The 18,184-nt window shown below is 44.8% G+C and overlaps 1 protein-coding gene across 7 annotated transcripts in view; it reads left to right on the top strand.

Moving 5' to 3' along the window:
- anks1aa (ankyrin repeat and sterile alpha motif domain containing 1Aa) overlaps positions 1–18,184 on the top strand; it is a 60,489-nt gene that overhangs the window by 3,374 nt on the left and 38,931 nt on the right. For 6 of the 7 annotated variants that reach the window (XM_075474978.1, XM_075474975.1, XM_075474974.1 and 3 more), the window contains exons 2-4: positions 7,510–7,590; positions 7,758–7,914; positions 8,792–8,854. In XM_075474978.1, coding sequence (XP_075331093.1) covers positions 7,510–7,590; positions 7,758–7,914; positions 8,792–8,854 — 301 coding nt within the window. The remainder of the gene's footprint in view (positions 1–7,509; positions 7,591–7,757; positions 7,915–8,791; positions 8,855–18,184) is intronic. The other variant, XM_075474977.1, reaches the window with a different exon arrangement.

The raw sequence follows: 18,184 nt of genomic DNA, 5'->3' as shown, positions 1-18,184 counted from the left end.
GTGCTTTTCATATTCATAGCGGGCCCAAAAGACCGTCCTGGGACTTTTCTATACTTTTTTTTTTTGGCTTTGCAAAGAAAATTGAGCTGTCATGTGAGTAGAATTGGACCACCTGTTAGGCGGCGTCTACCCATTTAGGCCAATGCTTTTTTAAATGATCTTTTCTTATTATTATTTCTGTGGACCGATTCCAAAACAAGTGGGACTTTTTAGGTGTTTGAAGATTAAATTCAGCTTCAGATACTTCCAAAAGTCCCTTTAACTGTAACCCCCCCCCCTCTTCTCTGTTTTCTAAAGGCTCACGAGGAAAGTATTTTCTATCAGTTTGACGACTTGGGTAGCATCTTAAGAGGCTTGGGCACAACTCCAGATCATTCCATCCCGTTACATTCACAGTTTCTGGCTCATCCCAAGCAGACCCGTGCTGTCAGACTGCTGTCAGCTGAGAGAATCTCTACTGCGTGACAACTAGCACGTACTGTCCTTTTTAAAAACCTTTTTTTTTTGTAAAAATCCCCCCACTGTCTCCTTTCATTAGGCCCTTTATGCATGCGTGTGTGAAAGTGCACCATAGGGATGACGCTTCTCCAAATGACAGGCTCACAGCAGGGTTCTGACACTGGAAATCCTTGGCTGAGCTTCACAGAAGCTCGAGGTTCATGCAAACTGTCACACTGCAAGCAGTCTGCAGACGGGGGGTGTTAGCAAGGCAGCTTGTACCACTTTTCTCCCTCACAACGTCCTTGGGATAAAGGGGTGAAACCTGGGCAAAAGCAGGAGTGGCAGGTCATCATTTGTTGACCTCTGAACTGAGAGAAACATTAGCTGGCCCAACCCAGGAGGGAGCTGTGTTAGCTGGGAAATCCAACACCACCGTGTTAGCATTCCAGCCGCGTCTGAGTTTGGGATGCTCCACTCCGCGCGTTATGTTTACAGCTCGTGTTTGTGTAGTCTGGGAAAGCTCACAGAGGCGCTCTCAGTAGTGATGAATTCCACATATGTGTGTGTGTGTGTGGGCAGGGAGCAGAGAGGGGACAGATGCAGCGTCCTGTCCCTGCAGTTTGTAGCCGTCTTTATGGTGGTCGGCTAAAAATAGATTTGAAAAAAAGAAAGGGGTTTGGTGATTAGTTTGTGACGGGGGGGGGGGCTGCTGAAGTTGTATGAAATAACAAATTCATCCTGAGAATATGCTGAGCAATGCAGATGGTTTTTGCAGTCTCTCCTGGTTCCAAGATAAAAATAGTAAAAAAAAAAAAAAAAAAGGCCGGTGTATACAGTTTTCATCTTTGTATGCTTCCTGTTTTGAATAAAAAAAATCTAAGTTGTCTTGAGAAATGTTGCAACACATGCACAATTACTGGATATTAAGCATGTTTCTCTCTTCTCGCCAAGCCTCGTAATAACAAAAGCAAAGGTTTCAGTTGCTGAGTTGGACGTGTCTCTGAATAGGAAAAGCAACCGTAGCAGCTTTTTTTTTTTTTTTTGACCTGTAAACGCCCACACGTGTTCCTTTTTCCCCCATCTGGCCATCTGACAGGCGTCTTCATTTCTTTCCCTCTCTGCTTCCGTCTGACAGGCGTCTTCATTTCTTTCCCCCTCTGCTTCCGTCTGCCAGGCGTCTTCGGTTTTATCCCACTCTGCCTCTCTCAGCAGTCTGCTTGCCCACCTGCTGGGCCGCACGCCAGCCTCTGCTCCACCTTCAGACCTAAATGTTGCACTTGGGAGTTATGCTTCTGTCCTCGATGTGTTGACACAGGAAACGATGTAGCCCAGGTGTTTTTCTAGCATCCCATTTTTGCTTAGCTGCTTCTGTAAACCATGTAAAGGAAACCTAACAACTCTGGAATGATTTGGCTGGATTATGACTAAGCAGTTAAGCAGCAACGTGACTGAAACACACCTACTTTCATATTTACACATATAGGGGAAGGGGAAGATGAGATTTGTGGTCAGGAAGATATGAAGATTGGCTTTCTGTTGAATTTTCTGAGCAAACTAGGCTTTAACAATGCATACTAGATGACGCGGTTGTATAGTTTTTTTTAAGTGAGTTGACAACATTACTGAAAATAACTGCTCATCTGTCTCATGTTGCAAGAATTTTGCTGAAACCGAAGGTTGCTCTTCTCGGCCAACTGTCTCGTTGTGTTTTCGCTGTGAAATCGGTGTGGGAAAATGTTGAAGGACAGGCTGTGTTTGACTGCCTTCCTTGCATTCTTGCCCCCCCCCATCTGAATCCTCACCGCTTTCCTTCCGTGTTCGTCCCACATTTTCAGCCTGCCACCAGCAGCTTTCATTCCCCTCATTGGGATTCTGCTGGATTCCCGTTGGACGGCTCTGATCACAGTCGCTGGGCATATGCGGTTTGTTCACACCTCCCGCTGTGACACAGTTGCACTGTGAAATGCACGCTGTGGTGATATGAGCCATGAAGACTAAATCAGGCTTTGTTGAAGGTTTACACTGTAGCCGGCAGATGAGCTGCTGGAACTCTTTCTTTATTTCAGTCCATTCATATTTGTTTAACCGGCGTAGAAGCACTGAAAAAAAAAAACAGGTTAACGTGGGCGTTGATTTGGTTTGTTCAAAAGTAGATTTAAAGATGTGGTTGTTTTTTGGGCTTGTCAAATCATTCCTATGACTTTGCAAAAGTCTTGAGCCACCTCTTTCTTTGCATGCTGACAGGAAATACAGCATTGTGGCAAAAGCCGAGTTTTTACATTTCTAACTAGCTTAAAAGCCAGTCGTTTGGTATGATTATCTTTATTAGACTTTCAAGCTCTCTTGTCATTTCTTTAAGTGGTCTTCAGGAATAGTTCTCCAGGCTTCTTGAAGGACATCCCAAGGCTCTTCTTTGGATGTCGGCTGCCTTTTGTTCGGTTCTCCGTCGAGATGATCCCGCACTGCTTCCATAATGTTGAGGCCCGCTGATGTTCAGTCCAGTTTAGTTTTTTTCTCCCTGTTTCTCCTCCTAAAGAATGGCTTCCACGGAGACCATTTCTAATGATGCTTCTGTGAACAGCAGACGGATCGTCTGAAAGGCCAGATGGATCTCTCTGATTCTGCGTCAGCCCCCCCCCCTCCCTTTTTTTTTCTTTCTAAAGAACATCACTTTCACACTAAGACACTCTTCTGCTGTAGACGGCTATAGTTTGATCTGCTTTCGTATTTTTGGTCTGCGACTTCTTCTTTTGTCTGCCACGTGTTAAGTTTCCTAATTTTTTTTTTTTTAATTAAGGACAACATGCTGAGAAGTTTTCAACAAATAGGTCTTTCGGAATCATATTGTTGGTCCAAAGATAGCCTACTATGCTGCAGTGACTGTTATCTTTGGTGAAGTTTGTAGATTTAACTAAAGAACTGGACAGAAATGAGTCTTTGCGACAGGCTGATAGTAACAAAGTGCCCAAAGATACTATTTAAAGATAGTTCTTTGCTTAGTTGACAACGCAGGTTTGCCCCTTGAGCTGGTTTTACCGTGTTAAGCTTGAATGATTCATCGTTTTCAAGCGAATTAACATCCAAAACAAAAGTACAATCCTCCGAAAATGGTCCGGAGAACTATCGAGCGAAACCACTTAAAAAAAAAGGTTAAGATTGTAAAGTCTGGCTCCTTGAAAGAATCTATCAATTCCAAGAATCTATCAACTCCCCGGCCCTGACGTGGTGTCTTTTTGGAGTGTTTTGCTCTTTTTGTACCCAGCGTAGTCCTCAGCAGCATTGGGAACGGCTGAGATGGAGATGCTCAGGTTGACTGTTTGGCAGCGAGGCATCTGGTTTCAGCACCTGCCAGCAGTGTGCATAATTAAGCCCAATTTCCCCAACGGTGGCTGACACGAGCCAGTCACTGCTGGGCTCAGTGCCCTCGGCTAGACTAATCCCTGGCAGCTTGGTCGCACGGCTAATAGGCTGTAGGACAAATCTGTTTATTTGACATTAGGTTCAAACTCACCTAGGTTCCTATTTGCTTTAAGCCACTACTGAATTTTGCCTCAGGGCTCCATAGCCAAACATTTGGTCAGATATCGGTCCCGTTGGGATAACTGGATAATCTTTGCCTCAGGGTGAAACACATTTCCTGTGCATTGTATATAATGGTTGCCTGTTTTTCCTTTTTTTGTTTTGTTTTGTTTTTTCTACTGACTTGCTCATCTGAGCGGAATTCACAAATATGTGTTGAATGTACGTAAATTTAAGTTAATTCACTTGGTTTCAGTTTAAAAGCATAACTTCAGGATTAATGTGGGGGGAAAAGAAAGTCTGCTCGACGGACATGTGCAAACTAATGCAAACGATACGTAAAAATTGGAACGTGTCCTTGTAGTTTCTCCTCTTGTAGTGACCAGGCTTTGTACGACGCAGAATTGCAGCCCCCCCCAGAATCTCTTTCAAACTCCAGCTTCATCCCGCTGATATTCCCCCAGGCAAATGAAGGATTAGCTCAGCCTTTCAAACAGGAATTCCTCCACCAGTTCCCATGAATGTGCGAGAAACCCCCCCCCCCCCCCCCCCTCAAAACCAAATCAACTCTGTTTTTGCCCATTGCCCAGCTATGGGGCTAAGCCCCGTCCCTCAGTTAGGTCGGTTTTGAGCCTTAGTAAGAGGATGAAGTGGATTGTCGTGCACCACTCTGACTCATGCCCTTGAGTGCCACGCTGCCAAAATGCTGGGAGGACGTAACACTTGTGCTGTGCTTAAAACTGCTGCTGGCAGCTCCCTTAATGGCAAACTGAAACACTTTTTGACAGTGAAAAATGTAAAGAAACTGTAGGGAGAATGGATTTGCATTACCTCTCAGGGATGGTTGGTTTGATTGGGAACAATAAATAGACATGTCCCTGATTGGGAAATGGAACATTATGCCAGCAGAACGTTGTGGCTTGTGATGCGTTACGCTCCTGTTTGGTCTTGAGACACACATGACATAATGTGTCCGTTGCTTAGTTGGATTTTTTTGGACGTTCTTCTTTTTTTTTTTTTGTTGCACCGACTGAGGATGACCAATCAGCAAAAGCATCATTTGTTTGAGCTTTTGCTCTCGATTGTCTTTAAGGTTGTTGACTTTGGGTCAGAGTGGGAAACCCTGCGCTTGTCTCATGATACATGTTCCATATCTTGCACAATCTTAAAAGTACAGAGCAAAGGTCTCATTCGGTGTAGTGAAATTAAAAAAAAAAAAAAGTCACGCCGATTTGGTGCGTGATCTTGCGTTACTGCATCACGCAGTCACTGCTCCCTCGTGTTTGTGTTAATTTGTGTATGAGATTTTCTTTTTTGTTGTTGTTGTTGCTCTTAGCAGTTGCATAACTATTTCAATCTAGGACACCAAGCAGAGGTCTGTTTCAGTTTTCTCTTTTCATGTGTGCAGCGGGCCACATACAAGGCAGCGCTGCTGAACTCTTCGCTACAAATTTGGCAACTGCAAATAGAGGGGAAGTGTATGCACGGTGCCTACACTGGCATAATCGTAGCGTGTACATTCCCCCCGGCTCTGTAAAATGAGCACTGCGCCATGACTTTGTGGCTTTCTGACTCGTCCGACGAGACTCAGAAGGCCGGCTTCAAGAAATGCAGAGCTGAGGTTATGAGCGGCAGAGCGGTGCATCCCCGTGTGTCTGTGCTCTGTCAGGCCCATTGTTCTGCAGGCTTCAGAGCCCTACAAGACACTTATTTAATGAGACGGCCCTGACTGTGTAATTGCAGGCTGCTCTGAGAGCTATTATGGGAGATGTATTTTAAGGGGGCAAAACAGCCATTACTGCGAAAGAAACAAGCTCTTTGTGTGTGTGTGTGTGTGTGTGTGTGTGTGTGTGTGTGTGTGTGTGTGTGTGCGCGCGTGTGTGTGGCTCAAAGTCACTCGGTGGCCGTCACGCTGATGTGGGGACACTAAGAAAAACTGTTGTCACACCCTCACAGTAATTATGTTAAGGATCAGTTCATAATTTGTCTGGGAATTTGATCAACCCCTGGAGCAGATTTTTATTTATTTATTTATTTTTATTTTTTCATGTATCATCCCAGAGGGGAAAAGTTTGAGAATGGCTTGTGTTGTGCGTTTTTTTTTTTTTTTTCTGGGTCCTCTCCAAAAGTTTCATTCATAAACTTGCCTGCATTAGATGAAGGCAGTTTGACAGAGCAGCATTTTGTATTTGCTCTCAGATAGTTTTTTTTTTCTTTTTCTTAATAATATATCAGACGTAAATGTTAAGAAAAGGGAAAAAGATCTCTCTTAGAAAAAAAAGCTCTCTTCATTTATGATTGATTGATTGTCTGCGAGGCCCAACTCATTTGCTCCAATTCTCTTTCTGTATGGCAAATGGCTCCGGTCTCAGATATTTGGTTCACTCGTGCTGGGATTTCTGCGTCACATGATTTATTTAGGATGTGTTAAAGTCTTTTAGAGAGCCTCACATCCCCTCCTGGCTCTCTGTCTCACCAGACATCCTTTAGCTTCCTAAATTAGTCTCTCCGTCCTTCTCAACCGCCCCCCTCTATGGTCGTTCTCTGTCCTCCTCACCGCAGCGCTCTTTGCATATTAAAAGGAACCAATTTGGGCGGGCAGTTGGATTCAGAGCAAATGGAAATGGAAGTGTTGGACTGATACTGGCCTACGTCGCACTTTCCCACTGTAATGCCCTTTTGGCCTCACAGCAGTCTGTTCTGTTGCTTCGGTTACCTTCCTGGTTTTCTGTTGCCGTCAGCCCAGTGCTTCTTCATTCCAGTTGTCTCAAGAGTGTGCCAGAAGGTTCGCTCAGGTGGGGTTGGGCTGTGTTGTAATCTTGTTGTTCTGTGCGATCGCAATCTGAGGCCCCGGGTACTAGGTCACACCCACCCACCGTTGGAGACTTTACAGAGGGATAGGCACTGTTTGTTTGGTGTGTTTCAGTTCTAAGGGTGTATGCATCGGGACATATTTAAAAAACAAACAAAAAAAACCAAAACATCGGGTTCTCATTAGGAATCTCATTAGGAAAATTAAAATGAGGGAATCGCAGCCTCAGAAGAACAACAACGCATGATGTTGTGCCAATTTAATATGACTTCAATGTAAACCGAGCCAACAAGTGAGCACACCCCACCATGCACACCGCATTAGCTCGTATAGCCACCTGTAGCAGCAGATAGCTTGAAGTAGCTGTTTTCTGTCTGGCGTTATGAGTCACACACATCATTGAATTGTGGCCCACATCTCTTTACCATGCTGTTTTAGTTCATTGAGGTTTGCATTTGATCAGCGGCACCTGGCTTCTTTTTACCCCAGGGGAGCAGTAAGACTGGACATGCACTGCTTCTGCATTTGAACTCAGTTTTGGTTAAATAAATAATGATGCAGTGAAACATGCCATGTGGTACAGTCCATCTCAGGTTGTTTCTATCCAATTTCAAGACCTGGAAGGACCAGATGATTTTTGTTTATTTTTTTTTAATGTTGTAATACAGAAAAATGCTGTATGTGTTGGATTGTTGCATGTTGTTCAAGCCTAACAATCCTTTTTCTGTTCTTAACAGCATCTGGAGAGGCCCCAATGTGAACTGTGTGGACAGCACTGGATACACCCCTCTCCACCACGCCGCCCTTAACGGACACAGGTAAATCAGCCGTAAATAACTTGTGGAGCAGCCTGCTTTAGCTTCTCTGTTTATGAGATCCGCCCTCGGCATCCCACCGGGAAGATAAAGCCATCGATTGCCTGCGTGTATTGATTAGCGTGGTTTTTATAGCGCTTCTCACCAGCTCTGTCTTCATTCATCCGCAGCGACGTGGTGGAGGCGCTGCTACGGAACGAGGCCTTGACCAACATTGCAGACAACAAGGGCTGCTACCCTCTTCACCTGGCTGCATGGAAGGGAGATGAGCATATCGTAAAACTTCTCATTCACCAAGGACCTTCCCACCCCAAACTCAACGAGCAGGTCTGCTACCACATTCATGCCTCTGAGCTGGTGTGCATGTGTTTATTTTGGTCACTTTTGCAGTTCTGTTTTTTTTTTTTCTTTGTCGAACATGTTCAACACCCCGGCGTTATCTTTACTGAAAGCAGTAGTGACATGGCGTCAGTGGTCAATTGACTTGTCCTCAAGTTCTGTTCGTTTTTTGCCGTCATGTGTGCGTCTCCAGAAGACACTTTATTGCAGCACCTTGGCAGTCATTTGAACAAAATTGCACTTTGCTTTTCGGCACATTTGTTAAACTCTGGTAGTTCAGTGAGCAAAATGCCACATTCAGATCCGTTGACTGCAAACCCGAGTCGAGCATGGCATGTTCCGTATTTGAACCAAACAAATGTAAAAAAGAGTGTGACCACAGTGCATTAACCTCAGCGCATCGTGAGGCTGACTTCCCACCTGATGGTGTGACACTTGAAGTGCTTTGGTGCTGTGCTAGTGTGAGAAGTGCTCTTTTCCTCTAACCGTTTTAACTGCTTTAACTCTTGTTTTTGATATTTTGTTTGGTTGCTTAATGCACAGACAGCCTCCAGACTGAAACCATCTCTGACCTGTCCTGTTTGGAATGAGGAGAAATGGCACATTCTGAGTCTTACATTCGGCCGAAACATTCCATTTTGTAATGAAACGACCGCGTCCAGCTGTGTCCTAACTACGACCTGGCTCCTTCTCATTTTGTGTCATTTCTCCCTTCCTGTTCATGCCATCTGATTGTTCATTAACTCAACTCTGATTTTATTTTTTTCTCCTTTTTATTTAGCTTGACTCATTTGTGATCATCACTCGTGCATTCATTGCTTGTCTGAACCAAAACCATCGACTATCTTCTCTTCCTCCCTCCCAGAGCTCTGTAGACCATAAAGAGTTCAAACGCTGTGGGCCCTTTGACCCCTATATTAATGCCAAGGTGTGTACACAGTGCTGCAGAGACCAATATTTCCTTTTGAACTGCTCCTTTGCTTTGTTGCTGTGTTGGCTTGCTGTGCCTGGGTTTGTTTTGTTGCTGCTGCTTTGGGGTGGGCGGGACACTCTGCCAGAGATATGGGGAGGCTTTTAATTGCGCTCGCTGTCTGCTGATCTCTGCTGTCTTGGCTTTCTGTACATGTTCAACTGTGAGCTCTAGTTTTATTGCAATGTTATGTTCGAAACAGGTAAAACCGCTTTGCAAGATCTCTTTGCTCAATGTTTTGGTATTGCTGTTCCAGCGTTCTGATCCGGCCTGAAAGTTTAGTGAAACGCCCCTGTAGGTGATCTCAGGATTCATTCAGTTATCATTATGCGGCAAAAGGGTTGTATAACGACCCTCAAGATGTTGTCCCTTTTAATGCAACGCACAGCAGCATAAAGTTGTATAAGAGCTGTCAAGTCAGAAGCATGAAGCGTTTGTGATGTCCGCCGTCTTACAGCTTGAGGAAAGAAACCGCTCCTGAGTCAGCTGATACGGCACCAGAAGCTTCTGTATCGCATGCCAGACGGCAGCTGGGGAAACGGGTTGTGGCTGGGGTTAATGTTGTTGGTTTGTTTTGGTTTTTTTCTGCACAGATATCTGTGATGTTGGTTAGATTGGTAACAATGATGTCCTTCGCAGTTTCAGTCGCAGGCTGCAGAACCCTCCCCTCCTGGGTTGAGCTCACCCATTCCCAGCTCGTGACGTTTACAGTTTGCATGAACTCTACTGCTCCCCTTTGTTTGTGAGGTTGCGTGACATCTTATCATCCTTTTTCCTCTGGGCGAGCGGAAAATGAGCCAGTTTGATTATTACAAAGAAGAAGAAAAAAAAAAGAGTTACTGGCAATAAACAGCCAGCTGTCGGGGGGGGGGGGGCAACGCAACACACAGCCGATTAAAACTATGATGTTAGTTTTTCTTTCACCAAAGCAATGCTGACAGGAGTGTACAAGAAATCTTAATAACACTTTGTCAATTATTGTCCCCCGCGTGATATTTTTGGACTTTGTAATGCTGTAAAGTGAGTATCCACTGAAAAAAATTTATAACATTTTTGCTTTCTTGCTTTAAAAATACAACAAAAAGTTCACAAGTTACCTTCAATCTGTTTCACGAATAGAGTGAAAACCGCAAACATTCAGCCGGACAGTTGTACACATCACACAAAAGCAACTAGTTTGATTCTAATAGTCGTATTCTTTAAGCCGTCTCCTACGCAATGAACTAATATTGTCAAAGCCGGCAGCATGGCTCGAAGAACGGCAACATGTATATTAGTAAAACTGATTAGTAATAAAGTGGAATGCATATGGCCTAGAAACAGCTGTGTCGGTTTGGTCTCCTGCTTTGTTTCTGACTTGAGTATCTCTGTCCAGATGATTGCCACGACAATTTCTGTAGAACATTAATGGTTTCTGGACCAGTGTTTTTTTATTTATTTTTTTGGAATGCTTTTTCAGGTTTTTTTTTTCTTTTAGCAAAGTTCAGACTTTCAGACACGGTCGTTGCATAAGCGTCGTGCTCGTCTCGTGGACTTTTGAAGTCCTGGTGGGTTCACGCCACATGACTGATCTGCAGCAGGAGGTGACACACACACACACTACAAGACCCCCCCCCCCCCCCCGACTCATCCGACTGATCTTTATAGAACAGTTACAGCTGTCATCCGGGCGAGTATCTCTCCCGTCATTAATGTTGCAAATATCCTAAGTTCAACAAATTCTGCTCAGTTTGCCGAGTCCAAGTAGAGCAGACTTCCTTCGATATGCTCTCCGTCATACTTGTTGTACGTTTGTTCTATTCCTCTCCCGGATTTTCCCCTCTCGTGTCCCCACACCCCATCACCTGTGCTGTCATTGGCTGTACCCCCTGCTGATGCCTCAAACATCCGAACAAAACAACAAACATTTGGTGCTAATCACCAAATGTTGGCATGTAAAAAGGTGCTCCACATGGTAAACGCTGCAGCCATTTTGAGTGCTTTACTTGTTTAGGTTAGCAGTGAGCTGAAAGCGGCACAATACCAGCTGGCTGCCGTGACTTTTTGTTAAAAAAATAATCAGCTCTCCTTACATTCCACTGCCCTGGGAAGCCCAGGTCACATCCTTTGTCTGTGAGGAGGACGGTGTCGCTGACAGCCTCACCTTCACAGTGAGTGCAGTGACCACGCAGGCTGCTCCGTGATCTGAGTTTTATTCCTGCAGGTGGAGTTGGAAACCCACCCAGGCCTGGATGGCTATTTTGGTACATTGTCACATTTCCCTTCCACTAATCTTCTTAGCGTTTGGTGGGAAGGCTGGCTGTCTTTGATGCTGCTACTCTGTATGTCAGAGAGGGAATTCTCCCTCTGCGGTAGCTTCTGTTTCCGTCTAGTCTTGCCTGTAGATTTAACAGTGACCAAGATTCTGAAGGATGTCTTACTGTTCACACTTTTGAGATAGTTCAGGGCCCCTCTACCTGGTCATGAACCTGAATAATTGATGCCTTGTTATGAATAAATCAGAATGGAGGATGTGTTGTGTTTTCTCCGGCTGGTTGGGGTTGATGGCATCATGTGATTGGGTGGGCGGGGCGCATCCTGCTTCTCTTCACATCGCACTCCAGTATCAGAGTGCCATCTCATGAGGAGGAGGAGGAGGAGGAGGAGGAGGATGGGAGGTGTTCAGTGTACCAGTCTCTTTGCATCAGCATCAAAGAGAGGTTGCCATGCTGTGCCTGTCTGCGTGAGTGCCTCAGTGGGTGTGCGTCTCCCTCCTCCTCCACCTCCCGGGTTGTGAGCTCGGTCTGCCGAAGAGAGGAGTTGGTGGGACATTGTCATAGTAACGGTGTCACGGTTTATTGGTCCTATAGCCTCGGTGTGTGTGTGTGCATACTTACAGTAGTGAGAAAGGTGTGCGATGAGGCTTTTCAGTGCTCATGGCGGAGAGTGTTTATCAGTCTCCTTTAGGGCCACTTAAGAAATCAGCCTGGACTGGGGCCAGTTCTCTGTAATACTGGTCCAAGAGGCCAGCTAGACTAATGTTTATTCATTACGCCTACTGGTGTCCTCTGTGACACGGCCCCTTTGATGATGTTTGAAATGCCTCGGCGGGGGAGCGCTAACCGTATGATCTGACCTGGGCAGACCACCTGCCTGAGTACTGCTGGAGATTCGGCACACGCTGATCTAGAACTTTGTCATTTAGAAAAAGTTAAACTCTGGAGCCAAAACTGATGAGTGTTTTAAACGGAAATTCAATCATTTGAGGCCGCAACTGTGGACTGTTTTTCAGTTCCTATAATTCTGATCATTATTTTGTTGTGTAATCCGTTTCTTGGTTTGATTTTAAGCATTGAGCGACAAAAATATCATTTCAATGAATAATTTCTGAATTTTAAAACAATTTTTTGGACATTTTATGTGTTTTTATTTTTTTTTCCAATTATTTATTAATGAATAGTGAAAGAATTGTTACTGCCTTGGCTTATTTTTCCCTCAACTTTGTGTCGTATTTTTCTGTGACGAACCATTTGTTTATTGATTTAAGTTCTATTTAATCACAATGATCCGATTATCTTCTCCCACTTCGGCTGCGCATTCAACATAAAAGGTAACGACTGTTTCGAAACATGCTGGAAATTTGATATGAGACAGCTGATTTATCTCTAAATAACACTGTTGTTATAAGTTCCAGGAGACCTGCATGCGGTCTCCATTAAATGATCTTTTATTGCCGACCTCCTTTTTGTTAATTATCTCATTCTCTGTATGTTCTGCTGTGATAGAATGTTGCCTTTCGCCTGCCTGAACTCGCATCATGCTGCCTCTCGCCCAGACCTCATCTTCTTATATAGGTCATGCGTCTTATACAATGTATGTTGGCGATTTCCAGCCCAGTTGTGCTGCACGTGTCCCTGCTCACATTCCCACACAAAGAAAGCACTGCTTAAATATTTCTAGTGGAAGCAGGGGTGAAATTTCTCAGAACAGAAGCAGAAATGGTCTTTCAGGCTTGGTGTGCAGTGTCAACAGCGTGGGTGACTCTGGGAAATATTGAGTTATGGCAGCAGCAGGAGTCTTTCATACCTGGTCACCTCATTATCAAGTAGAACAGTTTCCTGTCCGCTCCCCAGGCGCATTGTTTGCAGTCTGACTGCACATTCATTCATCTTTTCTGTCTGTCTCTTCCGCGTCCAGCTCTTGCCTCGTCAACTCATCACACTCCTTCCCCGGCTTCTGCTTGTCTGCTCGCCCTCCGGGGCTCGCTCTCATCTCTGTTGTGCCAAAAAGCGGTTGGAGCGTGCTTGAAGAGCCCCAGGGGTGGGGAACATGTTGTCATTTGACTAAAGGATCAGCATTTCCCTGTTTTCACAATTTCACATTTGCAAATTTTTCGTTGGACGAGTTTGGTTCCTGGAGGATGAGTCGGAGCACAGATAGAATGAGTTGCAACATCTTAGAAGATTTAAGAGAGATGGTTTGGAAGGTGGGCTCGCTTTTAATGAAATGAAGAGAGAATGATGGTAAAGGGGGGGGCTAATCTGCCCTGTAAAAGGGAGGAAAAAGTTCCTTTCTCAGAATCACAATCTGTGGCAGGAAGCCAGTTAGACAGCCATCTCATTACAGGACTGCAAGGCCTGTTTACTCTGGAATGCGTGACAGTGTTCAAATAAAGATCCGCTAGAGGAGTCCAAAAAAATTTCCAATGCAATTACCCAGATATTTTATTTAGGGCTTACAAATGATGAGGTTGAGCGGGCACGGGGAGGTTGCCATAAAATTTTCAAGAACCGAGACTTGAAAAGGAAATAGCTGCAAAATAAGAAAGTGGTGAGGAAAACCCCTCTCGTATGAGATCAGTGATTTGTGTAAACATGGAGAAGCCAGCAGGCTTTCACAGAGTGACAATGGACACTGGCATGCCTCGAGCACAGGGCGGCCCTTTGGCATACTAGCTGCAACAGCTGCTCGCCCCAACCCCGCCCTCCTCCTCCTCCTCCTCCTCCTCCTCCACCACTACTACTACTACCACCACCACCGGGGGCCAGGCTGACGTAACCGCTGCCTCGCTCTGTTGCCAGCCATCCCGTCACGTGACCGAGGTCGCCAGTCAAACCGTGTTACCATCTTCCAGCTTCAGGTTGTGAAAATCATAACCTCCCCCGACTCTGCACCCCTCCCTCCCGAGAATATCATGCAGCACAGTGACACAGCGGAGTGGAATCTCCAGATGCTCTAAGTTACGGTACGGTTTTTATCAACCAGCGCTAATCTTTGTCAGGATGAGGTTTTCTGTTTCCTGCCGCCTTCCAGTAAACACAGGGTTTTCATAAGGAACTTGAACTGTCCAGGAAGTCTTAGCAGTGCCATATGAATTCTAATCTCTTTCCCAGCGAGGCTGCCAGTCATTGGTGCCATTTTGCGTAATAGCCTTCAGAGCTCTGTCTTGTTCCAGCATGATTATTTGACTGCTCACGTGGCCTCTGGTTGTACGGAGGAGATAAGCCTGATCCTGCTCTTATAGAGCAGTCATGGTCGTAGAGTCTGAGGTATTATGCTGAAGAGTCCACTGAGTCCTTGTTATATAAAAAATATATCCGTTTAACCAAAAACTGCAAATGAATTCGGCGCATCCATGTTTGGGGTCGTTGCATCGCAGATCATCGTTCTAAAGTTGGTGTCAAACGAGCCGACTCCTCTATAGTTCCCCTCATTCTGTTTTTCCTCACTCTTCACCGCTTCAGTGCCCGAGTGTTTTTTTTAGTTTTTTTTTTTTTTAACTAACCTCGCTAATTTAAATGCAGTTGAGCTCGAAATAGTTGCTTCTCTCGTTAGTCACAAGCACAAGCTTTCTTTGGATCATGAATACATCTGTCCAGACACTTCCAAAAGATCTGCAGGGAGTACATATGAGAGCATGCATGTTATAACAAAAAAGAAAAGTATTTTAACAAGACAAAACGCAGTTTGAAATTGTCTCGTCATTTTTTTTTGGTCATTTATTTATTTATTTATTTAAAACGGGGACAATGCACGATGCCTTGTGCCAGGTTATAGCAACATTTGCTAATTTCCACCTGTATTCCCTGGATCGATGAGACCAACATCTTAATTTTCGACCTGAACCCTGCGATGGGAAGGCCTCTTTCTGAAAGACGTGTTTAGCATGGCTCATGATCTGAGGAGGCGAGGCGAGGCAGCCTCTCCCTGCCGCCCGTTTCCCATCGTTGAGTCAAAGGGCCGGTCAGCCATCTTTAAATGCAATCGACTGCTGGCTGACACATTGCTGCAGAGCCTTGGCTGTCACATTGGCAGTGGAGGCACTCGGTGTTGACACATTCCAAAACACTGAGGTCGTGGTATGTGAGCACTTGGTGCCTTTTGTTTGCAGCACTCGGGCAAAGTGTTGTTGAGTAATAACTTGTAGTTCACCTGGCCTGTTGTTACATTCAGTTCGGGGATGTTTAGTTGATTCAAAGGGTGCCCTCGCCGGACCTTTGTCGAATGTCTTTATCTCTCAGCATTTACTTTCTTTCTCACCGCTACAGCCATCGAATAAAGGTGAAAATTGACAAAAAAAAAAAAGTCACAAAGCTTTGTATGCTGGATTTATCAGGATAACTACTGAGGCAGAAGACCTGCACATTTGAGGAGGTGAATCATGCTGATGCAATAGGCATGTATGTTTGTCTGCTCTCAAATCTCTGAGTGAATCTCTGCGACTCAGTGCTCGTTTTATTTTATGTGCGGTCCAACCGTTTCTGGATAAGTTTGGCTCAAAACAAACACAAAAAACATACAAATTATAAATCCAACCGATGGAACAACCCAAGCAGTGAAAACTGAGATCTCATTTCTTTTTTTTTTTTCTTCTTCGCTTTAGTTCGTCCCTGAAAAAGTTTTTCTCCCCGCCTGCCTCCTCCTTTGATAAGCAGCTGTTGTTTTGTTTTCCCAGGCCTCCTTTCTCTCTGCTTAAGGTGTGACCTGCTCTGCCAGTAGACTATAATACTTCCTGTTTCTCTCCAACAATAAGGGAGATATCTGCTGATCCCATCTGGTGCCAGGTCTTTGTGAAAGTATCAGTGAAGGGGTTAAAGGGACCTGTCTAAACCCGCCGTGTTTGTCCCCCTCACACACACACACACACACACACACACACACACACACACACACACACACACACACTTTGTCCTGTTTTCAGTGGCACAGCTGGCATGCTCTTCTGGGAGTCGCCCAAACTGGCATCATGCTTATCCATGTGGGGGCTTCTCACAGCAGCTGTCAGCCCTTTGTAGGTGGCAGTGTGTGTCTGGAATGACTGGCTCTCTCAGAGCATGTGGCTCCACAATAGCAGGCATTTTCTGCCACACCCATCTGCGTACGATTTTCAGGAATTAAAGAACTTTCGGTGGAGCACAGGTCTTCTTTTTAGATTGCCATGAATGACAAACTTACCATTTTTTCCCCCCCGCATCACATGAGATTAAGAGCTGTGGTTGTGGCTCTGTATTCTCTTCCATTTACTACTGTTTCTACATATGAAGGCTAAAACAATTTCTTCCGTCTTATGAAGTGGCATGTTGTTGGCACTGTGCGTTTCTTGCTTTGAGTTGGGCTTGCCCCCTGCTGGCTGCTCACGGTAGTGATGATCGTCAACAGTGCGGAGGTTCCCTTGTCTAATGTGCATTGATCTTGTTGCTGCATGAGTCTTTAGGCCCAATAAACAGCACTTAGTGACTTTATGTTGTAATTACTGCTTTTAATTTCTGCCCGCCCATTGCCACTTCCTCTGCCCTGCAGATATTTAAAAAACGTTTTAAGATTTCTAAGATTATTTCAAATCAGAAGTTAATTCTTGTTTTGGATGGAAGATGGATTACTGTTGTGTTTTCATGCGGGGCACTAATCCCTCGTTGGATCGCCAAACGAGGGATCAGATCAGTCGGAGTAGTTCTCTCTCTCTCTCTCTCTCTCTCTCTCTCTCTATTTATTTTCTCTCGGTTCCAGCGAAGCAGTGGCATTATGTAACAGGCAGTTATTGAGGGAACTTTTGTGCCAGGCCGGTTGTGCCCCCTTTCAGAAAGAGATTCATATAAACGTTATTAATCCACGAGGGTAAATTGCTTTGTTACGGAGCTTTATTAGTGATGCAAAAGTGATGATAAAAGCACAACCAAGAAAAATGTAGAAAAGGAAATGGAAAACAAGTTTATATACTTTACATAGCATCAATACAAATTTCTCCCCGCTCGCTCACCTATGCGTACGCCACTTGTATTTATTCACAGCAACTGGAAATACTCCTACTGTTGCAACTAGGGATGCACGGATCGATTTGCCCACTTGATGGAATTGGCCAATTATTAGTTTGACACCATTCGTGCAGCAACGCCCACAGGCACCTGCTGGCAAGCATTTCCTGTTTAAGCAATTCCTCCGATTTCACTTTAGTTGACAACAAGCTGAATCCATGTTAAATAAACCGACTGTTCTATTCTCTGATGCTTTTTCATGTTTTGAGATGAATTAAAAAAAGAGACCCTTTAAAATTAGACTAGCATAAAAGGGGCATGAACTGTAATACCCTTTCTGTTGGATTTTGCACAAGAAATCTCTTTAGACTTCCAGGGATGTAGCCACCTGCAGTTTTGCACAATATGTTTATTGGTTAGGCTATTTTACAGTTGAATGTACCATTACCACGAAATTCACAGAAAAATGATTTTGTATATAGTTGGTTATATTTATGGAAGAGAACATTTGGCCAAATTAGGAATTAGCCAAGGGAACTGCAATCAGTGCATCTTTAGTAGCAGTAGCAAACGTGCCTAAAATGCCACGGCATCCTGGTCTTTAGTTAAAGTGGCTCATGTCTCTGTCCACTCCCACCTGCCTCTGTATCTCTGGCCATCTTCGAGCGACCTGTCGCCTCTGGCGCTCATCCTCAGCACCTGCCCTTATTCGTGCATGCACGTCAGCCAGTCATCCGCCCGGGCCAAGCCCCCTCTGCCAGATACCCCCACCCCTCCAAGCCTTTCTATGTGCTTCATTATTGTGCTTTTTCATAACGCTTTTATAATCTGCTAAAGTGGTCTTTAAGGGCTTTATTGTTGGTTTCCTCTAACAATGAGTCACTTTTTCCTCACTCCTTACAGGACACGATTCAACCATCTCCGCTCTGTTCTGGTGTCACCTGTTACATCCACTTTACTTCCTGTGTGTGTGTGTGTGTGTGTGTGTGTGTGTGTGTGTGTGTGTGTGTGTGTGTGTGTGTGTGTGTGTGTGTCGCCTTTTTCCCAAGCTGCTTCT

This window comes from Odontesthes bonariensis, chromosome 10 (assembly GCF_027942865.1).
Source record: "Odontesthes bonariensis isolate fOdoBon6 chromosome 10, fOdoBon6.hap1, whole genome shotgun sequence".
Classification (NCBI taxonomy): domain Eukaryota; kingdom Metazoa; phylum Chordata; class Actinopteri; order Atheriniformes; family Atherinopsidae; genus Odontesthes; species Odontesthes bonariensis.
This window is presented reverse-complemented; position numbering and strand designations above follow the sequence as displayed.